General features: G+C 42.0%; 1 protein-coding gene across 2 annotated transcripts in view; it reads right to left on the reverse strand.

The window, feature by feature from the left end:
- The window catches only part of LOC117359446 (microsomal triglyceride transfer protein large subunit-like), a 166,877-nt gene that overhangs the window by 57,218 nt on the left and 96,045 nt on the right, over positions 1-13,614 (reverse strand). For both annotated transcript variants that reach the window (XM_033942239.1, XM_033942240.1), the window contains exons 11-12: positions 10,742-10,954; positions 9,499-9,710 (exon numbers count right to left, since the gene is read on the reverse strand). In XM_033942239.1, coding sequence (XP_033798130.1) covers positions 9,499-9,710; positions 10,742-10,954 — 425 coding nt within the window. The remainder of the gene's footprint in view (positions 1-9,498; positions 9,711-10,741; positions 10,955-13,614) is intronic.

Below are 13,614 nucleotides of genomic sequence, written 5' to 3' on the forward strand. Positions count from 1 at the left end.
GCGCTCGCCTGCCGCCTGAAAATAGGCTCTGCACAAAGCAAAAATTAAATCACGGGAAAAACGCCCCAGGGGACCCATGAGACTCTCTGCCACAGCAGGGGACCCAGCAGAAATCTAACACTGTTTTTCCAATACAGGGGGAAGATCACCTGAGGTTACAGACAAAATGGATGGGCCTGTCTATAAAAATGGCGAAGTTCCCGCCAAAAATAACCCCTCCAGGGCCTGTAGCGGCTAGGAAGCCTGAACTGTCCCAGCTGCTAAAGCAGGCAAGCCAGCATGAGCTGTTAAAGAAACAGCTGAGCGGAGGTCCCCAGCTAAACTGGCGGTAATAATAATAATTTATTCTTATATACCGCCAGACCACGAATGGTTCTAGGTAGTTCACAGCAGATAAGGCTGAACATGGGGAGTATGGGGCGCAGTGGTTAAAGCTACAGCCTCAGTACCCTGAGGTTGTGGGTTCAAACCCACGCTGCTCCTTGTGATCCTAGGCAAGTCACTTAATCCCCCCATTGCCCCAGATACATTAGATAGATTGTAAGCCTGCCAGGACAGATAGGGAAAAATGTTTGAGTACCTGAATAAATTAATGTAAACCGTTCTGAGCTCCTTTGGGAGAACGGTACAGAAAATTGAATGAATAAATAAATAAATAAATAATCCAGCAGATATACAATTCAAAAAGATAGATCAAGGTCTAAAATGTACACAATACATGTTATATTTAAAAAGCATTAGGAAGCTTAGGTTACAAATTTGTCAAATAGTTGTGTCTTTAATAGTTTTCTAAAAAAAATAATAGGTTGAGACTCCTGGCATGAATTTGCCAAACCAGGCGTTCATTTTGGCTGCCTGGAAAAAGAGAGTTCTCTCGAGAAATCTCTTCAAATGGCACGATTTGAGAGTAGGATATGAGAATAACTGAACTCTAGCTGTGGGCTTATTAGAGTGATTTAAAGAGAAATGGGAAACAAGGTAACCTGGGGACATACCAAAGATTGATTTGAAGCAAATACATGCGAATTTGAATAAAACTCTAGCCTCAATCGGTAGCCAGCGTAATTTTCGATAATAAGGAGTAACATGCTTCCATTTTTTCAGACCGAAAATCAGTCAGACCGCAGTGTTTTGAACCACTCTTAGTTTTTTGAAGATTTTCTTATAGGCGCCCAGGTAGATTATATTACAATAATCAAGGATACTCAGAGCTCCTTTTACGAAGGTGCGCTAGAGTTTTTAGCGCACGCACAAAATGACCGCACGCTATAGCATGAAAATCTACCGCCTCCTAAAAAGGTAGTGGCTAGCGTGCTCGGGAATTTAACGTACACCATTGCGCACTTTAAGGCCCTAGCACACCTTTGTAAAAGGAGCCCTCAGGATCAATGGCTGAACTAATAAACGAAAAGAAACTGTATCAAAATATTTCTTAATGGTTGGGAGTTTCCAAAGAACTGAGAAACATTTCCTGAGTAACAAATCTGTGTGTTGTTCTAAGGCAGGGGGGTCCCCAAAGTCCCTCCTTGAGGGCTGAAACCAGTCGGGTTTTCAGGATTTCCCTAATGAATATGCATTGAAAGCAGTGCATGCACATAGATCTCATGCATATTCATTGAGGAAATCCTGAAAACCCAACTGGATTTAGCCCTCAAGGAGGGATTTTGGGGACTCCTGTTCTATGGTAAGGTGTCGATCTAAAGACACTCCTAATATTTTTATGAACTGTTCTATAGGATAGTTAGTCAAAACCATTCAGATGTATCGTTGATTCTTTAATCTTGTCATTAGGACTTGCAAGAAAAAAATTTAGTTTTTTCAGGGTTCAGTTTCAATTGAAATCAATCATCCAGAATTCAATCTGTTTCAGAATAGTTGCTATAAAATTTGTTATCTCTACTGTCAGACACGTTAGGGGAATGACTATAGTGATGTCGTTAGCATAAATATAAAACCTAAGATTTAAACTTTGCAAGAGGTTTTCCAATGATGCAAGGTAAATATTAAACAGGGTCGGAGATAAATGTGAGCCTTGAGGAACCCCGCATATGTTTACCCAATGATAAGAGAGTTTATCATCCTTGAACATTTGGTACGATCTGCTGCCCAGGAAACCACGGAACCAGTTCAGGACATTTCCCGACATACCAATAGATTCTAAGCATTCAGTTAAAATAGTATGGTCGACCAGATCAAAAGTGCTATTTACATCAAATTGCAGAATCAAAGTGCTTGTACCCTGCCTAAATAATGTGTAGACATAATCTATCAGGGAAGCCATGACTGTTTCGGTACTAAAACCCGACCGAAAACCAGACTAAAACCTGACCGAAACCCGACCGAAAACCAGACCCTGCAGCAATTTAGTAAACAAAGGAATGCTAGCAATAGGCCTATAATTAGAAGCCAAGGTAATAGATTCTTTGGAATTTTTGACAATTGATGTAATCAGTATCTGACCTAACTCCTCCGGAAAAGTCCTATTAGACAGTAAGGAGGTAACCCAGTTGAAGAGTTTAACCTTGAAAGTGACTGGGGCATCTTTCATGATGTTTGGGGGACAGCTGTCCAGTCTACAAAAAGAGTTTGCATACTTGTAAAACTTACAGAAAGTATGCCAGTTAGGAGCTGCAAACTTATCCCCAGCACATATCAACTCTAGGTTCCTCTAAACTCTGAAAAATAGGGAAACTCAGATAATTGTTGGTAGAAGCTGCTAGAGTAGTCCTCAGTTTCTGTACTTTGTTATTTAAAAAAATCTGCCAGCACATCTGCAGAGAGAGTGGATTCTTCAGTGGAACTAGTAAATATCTCTATATCATATAAGTCATTGACCAGTTTAAAAAGGCTTCTACTATTAATAGATGGGTTACCTATCTTTTGAGCGTAAAAAGTTAGACATTTCTCTTTGATCAGATTTTTATATTCTTTTATTTTTAACCTCCAGGCCACCTTGTGTTCCATGTCTCCTGATTTTACCCACTGTCTTTCCAATTTTCTTACTTCCTTTTTTATAACTAGCAAGTCTGTGTCAAACCACCCATCTAAGTATCTTTGGCTCTTTCTTCTCAATTTAATGGGGGCCATTTCATTTAAAATCTGGGTATTAATATTTGTCCAGGAATCCACAAAAGGAGTATCATCATTTGGCTTTGAAATAATATCATAATGAGACCAAAATTCAACTGTGTTGATCAAACCTCTGCTAGCTTGGAATTCAATATTTCTTTTATTTTCTTTAGCTTTTGCTTGGGTTCTTTTTATTTGCCAGTTGAATTCAAAATTACATAATTGGTGGTCTGACCATAAGGAGTCAGACCAGTTAACTTGCATCCAACAAATCCTAGGATTAACTAATTCTTTAGAAGAAAAAGTGACCAAATCTAACTGGTGGCCTTTTTGGTGGGTCTTTTCAAGAGCAGGTTGGAAAAAACCAATGACCAGAAATCTTTAATTTCTGTTTGATCTACCTGTTCAAGATGAATGTTAATATCGCCAATCGGTAAATTGTAAAAACCCGCTATTGAGTTTGTTAATAAAAATTAATAAAAATCCTCCTTGGCTAGAGTCCATTTTCCAGGTGGGATATAAAACACAGTGATTATTAAGGCATCGTCTAATAGATTGGGCGTTAATTTACAAGATAGAACTTCAAGATCAGAAGTGGTTTTCGAGTTTAAAACAATAATGTCTAAAGAATCTCTAAAAATTATGGCTAATCCTCCTCCTCTTCCCCAACTTCTGGCCAAGGATATAAGTTTAAAACCTAAAGGGAGGCATTCTCTAATGATGATCTCACTATCAGACACCAACCATGTTTCTGTTAATAAAACAAAATCAAAATTAAGATTCCTTCAACCAGTCTTTTACCAGCTGGGACTTATTTAGTAACAGTGGATGACAGCAGATAAAGACCCGAATGGTCCATCCAGTCTGCCCAACCTGATTATTATTAATTAAGTTATTATTATTATTATTTTAAAAAAATGTAATTTTTTCTTCTTAGCTATTTCTGGGCAAGAATCCAAAGCTATACCCGGTACTGTGCTTGGGTTCCAACTGCCAAAATCTCAGTTAAAACCTACTCCAGCCCATCTAAACCCTCCCAAGCCCATCCTCCCCCAAATGGCCATATACAGACACAGACCGTGCAAGTCTGCCCAGTACTAGCCTTAGTTCAATATTTAATATTATTTTCTGATTCTAGATCCTCTGTGTTCATCTCACGCTCTTTGAACTCAGTCACAGTTTTCCTCTTCACTACCTTTCTCGGGAGCGCATTCCAGGCATCCACCACCCTTTCCGTACAGTAGAATTTCCTAACATTGCTTTTGAATCTACCACCCATCAATCTCAAATTATGTCCTCTGGTTTTACCATTTTCCTTTCTCTGGAAAAAATTTTGTTCTACGTTAATACCTTTCAAGTATTTGAACGTCTGAATCATATCTCCCCTGTCCCTCCTTTCCTCTAGGGTATACATATTCAGGGCTTCCAGTCTCTCCTCATACGTCTTCTGGCACAAGCCTCCTATCATTTTCGTTGCCCTCCTCTGGACCGCTTCAAGTCTTCTTATGTCCTTCTCCAGATACGGTCTCCAAAGCTGAACACAATACTCCAAGTGGGGCCTTACCAATGACCTGTACAGGGGCATCAACACCTTATTCCTTCTACTGGCTACGCCTCTCTTTATACAGCCCAGCATCCTTCTGGCAGCAGCCACTGCCTTGTCACACTGTTTTTTTGCCTTTAGATCTTCGGACACTATCGCCCCAAGGTCCCTCTCCCCGACCGTGCATATCAGTTTCTCACCTCCCAGCATATAAGGTTCCTTCCAATTATTAATCCCCAAATGCATTACTCTGCATTTCTTTGCACTGAATTTTAGATGCCAGGCATTAGACCATTCCTCTAACTTTTGCAGATCCTTTTTCATATTTTCCACTCCCTCTTCGGTGTCTATTCTGTTACAAATCTTGGTATCATCTGCAAAAAGGCACACTTTTCCTTCTAACCCTTCAGCAATTTCACTCACAAACATATTGAACAGGATTGGCCCCAGCACCGAACCCTGAGGGACTCCACTACTCACCTTTCCTTCATTTGAACGACTTCCATTAACCACCACCGACAGCCAGTTTCTAACCCAGTTCACCACTTTGGGTCCTAACTTCAGCCCTTCAAGTTTGTTCAACAGCCTCCTATGAGGAACTGTATCAAAGGCTTTGCTAAAATCTAAGTAAATTACATCTAGCATATGTCCTCGATCCAACTCTCCAATTAAATCAGGTTCGTTTGGCTCAATTTACCTTTTGTAAAGCCATGGTTGCCTCGGATCCTGTAACCTATTAGATTCAAGGAAGTACACTATCCTTTCTTTCAGCAACACTTCCATTTTTTTCCAACAAATGAAGTGAGGCTCACTGGCCTGTAGTTTCCTGCTTCATCCCTGTGATCACTTTTATAAATAGGGACCACATCCACTCTCCTCCGATCCTCGGGAACCACGCCCATCTCCAGAGATTTGATGAACAAGTCTTTAATAGGACTCGCCAGAACCTCTCTGAGCTCCCTTAGTATCCTGGGATGGATCCCGTCTTGTCCCATCGCTTTGTCCATCTTCAGTTTTTCAAGTTGCTCATAAACACTCTCCTCTGTGAACGGCGCAGAATCTACTCCATTTTCTCTTGTAACTTTGCCAGACAATCTCGGTCCTTCTCCAGGATTTTCTTCTGTGAACACAGAACAGAAGTATTTGTTTAGCACATTTGCTTTTTCCTCATCACTCTCCACATATCGGTTCCCAGCATCTTTTAGTTTAGCAATTCCATTTTTCATCTTCCTCCTTTCACTTATTTATAATTTTAATGTATATTTTCTGTAAACCGCTTAGAACCTTACAGATTAGCGGTATATAAGAAATAAATTACATTACATTACTAATATATCAGAAAAAATTTTTGTCTCCCTTTTTTACATTTTTAGCCATTTGTTCTTCTGCCTGTGCTTTCGCCAGACGTATCTCTCTCTTGGCTTCTTTCAGTTTCACCCTGTAGTCCTTTCTGCTCTCCTCTTCTTGGGTTTTTTAATATTTCATGAACGCCAACTCTTTCGCCTTTATTTTCTCCGCCACTAGTTTGGAGAACCATATCGGCTTCCTTTTTCTCTTGTTTTTATTTATTTTCTTCACATAAAGGTCCTTAGCCATTTTTATCGCTCCTTTCAGCTTAGACCACTGTCTTTCCACTTCTCTTATGTCCTCCCATCCTAACAGCTCTTTCTTCAGGTACTCTCCCATTGCATTAAAGTCCGTACATTTGAAATCTAGGACTTTAAGTATCGTGCGGCCGCTCTCCACTTTAGCCGTTATATCAAACCAAACCGTTTGATGATCGCTACTTTCCAGGTAAGCACTCACTCGAACATTAGAGATACTCTCTCCATTTGTGAGGACCAGATCCAATATCGCTTTTTCCCTCATGGGTTCCGTCACCATTTGTCTGAGCAGAGCCTCTTGAAAAGCATCCACAATCTCTCTACTTTTTTCCAATTTCGCAGATGGAACATTCCAGTCCGCATCCGGCAGGTTGAAATCTCCCAACAGCAGAACCTCCTCTTTCCTTCCAAACTTTTGGATATCCACAATCAGATCCTTATCAATTTTCTGCGATTGAGTCGGAGGTCTGTAGACTACACCCACGTAGATAGAAGTTCCATCTTCTCTTTTCAGAGCAATCCATATCGCTTCTTCCTCTCCCCAGGTCCCTTGCATTGGATATTGATCTTTACATAGAAAGCTACTCCTCCACCTTTTTGACCATCTCTGTCCTTCCGAAAAAGATTATATCCCGGTATGTTTGCATCCCATCCATGTGATTCACTGAACCATGTCTCTGTGATAGCGACAATATCTAGATCTGCCTCTAACATCAGGGCTTGAAGATCATGAACTTTGTTGCTTAGACTGCAAGCATTTGTGGTCATCGCTTTCCAGCTCTTTTTTCAGCGGTAATCTCCTTTTTCGTATAGATTTTTGTTTCGTTTCACTTTCCGTTGCAATATTAAGAAATGAGTTGCTGATATTGTTTATGTTGCAATCTTTACTACTATCACATCTTTTCTTTTGCCGGGGGTGGTCTCTATAATTGTCCTTCATACATATACCACCCCCACCTTCTAGTTTAAATGCCTAGAAACATATTGTCTAAATTTCTCTGCAAGGTTTCTTTTTCCTGCTGTAGTAATATGTAGCCCATCAGTGCAATATAGCTTCTTGGCCTTCCATGTATTTCCCCATCCTCCTATGTACCTGAAGCCTTCTTGATGATACCAGGCTTTGAACCATCTATTAAAGTTTCTTATGGATCGTATATTTAAGTATGAACAACAAAACTTTTGATAGGAGGGGGATTCAACTGTTGCAAAGTAAGAATGAGTGAGGTTTTTTAGTACACGTTGTTTTTCTGATGTAAGGCTTGTTAGACCTACGAGAGGTAGACAAAACTGGAATATGAAATGGACCCATTTCAGTACAATCATATAAGTGACGATGAAGAGTAATTGAGGAACCTAACTTAACAGGGCGAGTTCTTGTATAATACACAGGGATAGAAGAATAAGACAGGACTACTGACTAGCTCCTAAAACTAATTAAATAAAAGAATAACAGTAAAATCAAACGATTTTTAAAAAGTGCCATAGTGCTGTGCAAAAACCTTTGCATAAGATTAAGAGGAATTATATGGAATGGTAAATAGCAGTTATTCAATAATTAATAGTTTTAAACAACATTAATAAGCTAAATGAAAAAATTAATACCATCTGCTAATCTACCTTCAGCAGTAATTCATTAAAAATTGATAGAATGTGAATAATTAGAAAGAACTAACATCAATGCTAAATTAATAGCCTAGTAATGACGAATAGAATTAATAGCCTAGTAATAACAAATAGAATTAATAGCCTAGTAATAACAAATAGAATTAATAGCCTAGTAATAACAAATAATAGAATAAAATTAGTAATTGCTGCTGGTGATAATCCAACAGCAATAGTAGAATAAAAACCAATAGCAGCAATAATAGATTAAAAACTAATGGACTAAACAAATTAATAAATTAACTGCAGTGGTAAGTTAAAAACTATTAAGAAGCCAGCAACAATATACCATTAATAAATTGGCAGCAATAACAAGTTGGTAAACTAGCAGCAAAGAATGATTAAAGGCTGGCAGCACAAATAGGATCAGCAACAGTATCCAATTGATGAACTAGCAGCAACAGATAAATTAGAAAACTGGGAACCAAAGTAGAGGACCAGCAGCAAAAATAGGAAGTCAGATGTTTCCACTTCTCCCGTGCTGGGCTTTGAACAGAGCCCAACGTCTGACAAAATGCAGGGGGCGGAGCAAGCTCACACGCTGTTTAGCAGCCAGAAACTTCACAAAAATAGGAGGGCAGAGGGTGGAACAATCTCTCTCACCCGAGGCAGCAATACAGCAGAATCAGCTGGAGATGATACTTTTCCCGGGCTGAGTTTTAAACAAACTCAGCGTGTGAGGAAATCTCTCCGTGGGCGGGTGGGGGAAGACACTAGCGGCGGGGAGCCCTGGACTCCTGCAGCCATTGCTGACGAGTTCCTCCACCGCACCGGCCTGTACACCGCTTGCACAGGCCAGCCGCGAGTGCCTTGCATTTGGAGCACAATGAGCACTTTTTCCCATGGAAAGTTCTCATTGCTCCATACGCGACCTAGCTAGAAGAAAAGTACCGGTTAGTTGAAAAATACAGTAAAATACAGCAAATTTAAAGGGAAAGCAACTCTTCAGATTGGCACTACCTCAGGATTTTATTTTTTTTTTTAACAGAACAGACTCCACTGGCTCTCGAAGCAGTATGCCTTGCTTGAATTAGGGGTCAAGGCTTACTGCTGAGGCATCTCTAAAAAAATGTTGGGGAGTTGGAGGAAAGGTAGGGGGAGGGACCCAGCACGAGACCCGCTGGGTGTGACATTCCCGAGGTCACACAGACCCCCAAACAGAGCCCACCCAAGCTTACTCCGGCATAAAAATGGGGACCAGAATCCCTAAACAAATTCCAACAGCCCTACCAAGGGAGATGGGTATAGCTCCTCACACCTGCTGAGACTGAAAGAAGACTGATAGGAATAGGGAAAGGCACCTATTATGGACTATTGTACAGTTTTGTTTCAGTCTCCACCTGCTGGTCATGATGAGCTATATACCCGCTTGTAAGATTCCTATTCTGGTCTGGAGAGTTACTAAAGAACCCAAGTTCTGTACTTTATCTAAGAAATATCCTAAGAAAAGTCCCTTTTCATAGGCATTCCCCCTGACTGTCAAGGCAAAGACCTTGGAGTAGATATATGAACTTGCAACACATAAAATTTAGAAGCAGATATCATGAGAAGAGATGAAGTGTAAAGATCAAAGAAAGGAGATAGGAAAAGGCTTCTGAGCAATCCTTCATTTTATTTTACCTTGTCTGATCCTGGGAATGCTGAATTATTTGGATTTTAGAACACAAAAGCTTTGCTAGTTCGGCATCCATTTTGTCAAGGGCCAGCAGAATGTTGATGACATCCATGTGCAAAGGATCTTTGACTAACAAGATTTCGGCAGCTGCTAGACGAGAGGTTCTTTCATATTTTCTCTGGGTCTGGTGGAAAATTCTCCTCAGGGCCTTTTTCACCTTGCACAGTTGAAACAGATTGAAATCATTACTCTGACTATCATGCCTGCTGGTCTATCTTAACTCACAGAAGTTAAAACAAACTCTATTAATATGTGTCAGCTATTTTGGATTTCATCCAATGTCTCCCCTCTGTTTTCAGTTTGCTACCGATGACGTGAGTGTCACAACATAAATGCCAGAAATTTCATTCTGGTTCCTCTTGAACTGCCTTCTCAACACTTGGGTCAACCCAGTGCTGAGTGCAAAAGAAGAAGCCAGCCCAAACCATTACAGCCAGCAGTTAGACTGTAGACGAGCTGACAGACATGCCAAGGTGATCACACAAGGATAGCCAATAAAGAGAAAAAAGCAGCACAAAAAAGCACCTGCCGTTAGGCCATTATAAATCGATTTTAAAAAATTAATTTTCAGGGTTGGCGCCTAACTTGGTAGGAACCAGGTGGGTGTCTATACCGAGGTGCCTACCTGAAAATTAGGCATGGTTGGGGGCGGAGTTTGGTGTGGAATGAGTTAGGAATTGATATTTTAGGCCAATAAAACCCTGGCCTAATAAACTGGCACCTACCATTATGATGCCTACCGGTGCCTAACTTGATTTAGGCGCTGCTAGGCTTAGAGTTACCAGATGTACGGATTTTGAGGACATGTCTGGGTGTCCGGACGGCTTTTCAAAACCCAGCACTTTGTTCGGGTTTTGAAAAGCCTCCTCAAATCGCGTTGGGCAGTGAGGAATTCCGCACATGCGCAGACTTCCCTCCTGCTCGACAAAAGCAGATAGTTGGGGGGGGGGGGCACGGGGCTAGGGCAGGATTAGGTCATTACAGGGCAGGGATGGGTGGAGCTGGGCAGGCCTGGGGGTAGATCAAGGGGTGTCCAGATTTTCCAATTGGAAAATCTGGCAATCCTAGCTAGGTGTGATTCTATATATGGCACCTAACTTTGACATGTGGTAGGTGCGATTTATAGATTCATGCCCAAAATGAATCCAGGGGCAGAGGGAAAACAGAAATGAGATAGCCAGACCTTACCTTCATGGTCATATACTCAGCCGGAAAGCTCTGCAGGGCAGACAGTGCTGTGTCCGATAACACCCCAGGGCCGTTCTCTGCATGCTCAAGCAGAAGAGGGATGGTTTCCGGCAACTTTGCATTCTTCATGGACAACAGGTAAATCTTTTTCTGTGATACCTCCACTGACTTTTTCAGGCCCTCCACCAGGGTTGCCTTTGCATGTTCCACTTCCTGTGTAATGACAATAGGAAACATTTCAACAGATCCTGAAAGTTTCAGCAGTGAAAGACCAAGGATTTGAGACCTTTATAACCCCCCCCCAAAAAAAAAACAAAAAACCCAAATTCAGCCTGCACTACATATGGCTTCTAATAAGTTTGGTATCCTGCACAAATGTTTCATCCCAGAAAACCTGGAGTTTGGTTTGTGATGATTGGCCAATTTAACATCATTGCCTTCTCCCCCATGACCTGTTGCAATGTGAAATTTCATGTTGTGTGACATAACCACATGTTATGTCTATGTTGTGTGACATAACCAGTTACCGGCCAATCCACTGAACTGGATATTCAGTGGGAGATAGCCGACTATCTCCCATTTAATATCGTTGAATAGGTGGCTATGTGCTATTTAGCTGGCTAGGAAATGTTCTTATCCAGCATACCTCAACTCACACTGGCTTCCAATTCCGGCAAGAATACTATTCAAATTCTACTGTCTACTATTTAAAACCATACACGGCGACAGCCTAACCTACCTGAACAACCGTCTCATCCAAACTACATCAACTAGACATAGGAAAACCCACACTCCATTCACGTACCCTCCAATCAAAGAAGTCAAACGGAAAAAACTATATGATGGCCTCCTAGCAACGCAAGCAGCAAAACTCAACAATCAAATCTCTAATGTACTAATTATGACCCCAGACTACAAAACATTCAGAAAAGAAATAAAGACTCTACTCTTCAAGAAATTCCTGCAAATTCCTTCCCACTTCCCAATACCACTCCCTAATACCTTCCTGATTCCCCAAAGCAACCTCATCTACTCTGTATCTCCTTTAGAAATTACCAGATATCTTCTTCATATAATACCTTTAATGTAATTCTTTTGTAATCCGCCTTGAACTGCAAGGCAATGGCGGAATAGAAATCTCTAATGTAATGTAATATAGTGCTGAATCTTGAATCCAATGTAAACATGTGTATGGTGTTGAAAATCCAGCACTGGTAAAATTTGGCACTCAACGCTATTATATAATAAGCACTTTGGGATGAGCACCCTGAGACAGTGGGTTCAAACTCTGCATTGCTCCTTGCGACCCTAGGGAAGTCACTTAATCCCCCACTGCCCAAGATACATTAGATAGACTGTAAGCGGGGGGGTCACGTGATGCACTCAACCTGAACGGACGTCTCTAGACCTCTCTCCTGATCCCGGCCCTGCTTTATCGGCTATATACCATATACTTTTGGGTTCTGTTTGCTGACACGGTTTCTCTCTGCACGGGTACCTCAGTGGGCTGCCAGCTGGTACCACTTTTGCTGGGGTTTCGAGTTATGCCGACGAGAGCCTCGAAGGCCTCCAAAGCTCAGCACAGCCTTTCAACCCAAGTTTCCAAGTTTATTGGTTTTTAATATCCCGACCATCAAACAATTGTCTGGCCGGTTAACAATAAAATTAAAAAAAGAGTTAAATGTAGTAGTATGTGCAAAAAGATGTCTAAAGTTAAACATAAATGACAAAGACTTGACGTACTGGAGTGTGAGGGCAGTAAATGAGGAAAGGGAAAAAGTTACATTGTATAGATGAGAAGGAGAGAGTAAAGATGGCGACGGTACCCTCACCTGCCAAGGTTCAACTTAGCCCGACGATAACATTACAGGCCGATGCCATTGAGGAACTAAAAAAACATCTCACCGCATTTCTTGATGACAAGCTCACTCGGCTGCAGACCACGGTGGATGGGATGAAGGACACCGTCGAGTGGCAGGCCACTCGTATCCAGCATGTGGAGGATCGAGTGTCGGCACAGGAGGATCGAACAGTGGCTTTAGAAGCGGGGATCCAGTCCTTGGAGGAGAAATGCCGCTGCCTGGAAGACCGAGCGGAGGATCTGGAAAATTGCAGCCGGAGGAATAATGTCCGGCTGATTGGAGTGCCAGAATCTCTCCCTGCTGCGGATCTTCCCGCCCTGATCTCCACGTGGCTGCCCAAAGAGCTGGGAATGGACCCTGGCGGCGCTCCCATATTGGTTGAGCGGGCACATCGGCTGGGGAGCCACCGAGAAGGAGATCTGCGACCAACACCTGTGATTGCCCGCATCCTCAACTTCGCTGATAAACAACGGCTTCTCAGCGGCTATAAAGCGAAGGGGACTCTCTCTTACGAAGGGAACCGCATCTTGTTGTTTCAAGACTATTCGCCGAGAGTAGCGGAGCAGAGAAGGGTGATGGCTCCCTACTGTACCCAACTTCACCAGCGGCAGATGTGGTTCGTGCTACAATACCCGGCTAAGCTGAGGGTGCACTATGAAAATCAGGCCATCTATTTTACTTCCCCTGCTGAGATCCGCACCTTCCTGGAGGGACTGCCCGGCTGACTATCCTCTGAGGGGGGATTCCTGGACGCTGATGTTGACTTTTACTGTTGCTGACATGGTTCCTGAGAGAGGGCAGGGGCTCTTGACTTTTTTTTTTTTTTTTTCAGCGGGTGTCCGAGCTGTGCTTAATCGGGTGGGGCTGCTCTCCCCCGGGGTCCTTTCTCCTCCCTTTTCCATTTCCTTTTGTTATGCTCATTGCTTGTACTTTGGCACTTTTCTTTTCCTGAGGACTAGGAGCTTTAGTTGGCCTGCCCGCTGCTTGGGGGGTTGATTCATGTTCGCCCCC

Source organism: Geotrypetes seraphini, chromosome 4 (assembly GCF_902459505.1).
Source record: "Geotrypetes seraphini chromosome 4, aGeoSer1.1, whole genome shotgun sequence".
NCBI classification, from domain to species: domain Eukaryota; kingdom Metazoa; phylum Chordata; class Amphibia; order Gymnophiona; family Dermophiidae; genus Geotrypetes; species Geotrypetes seraphini.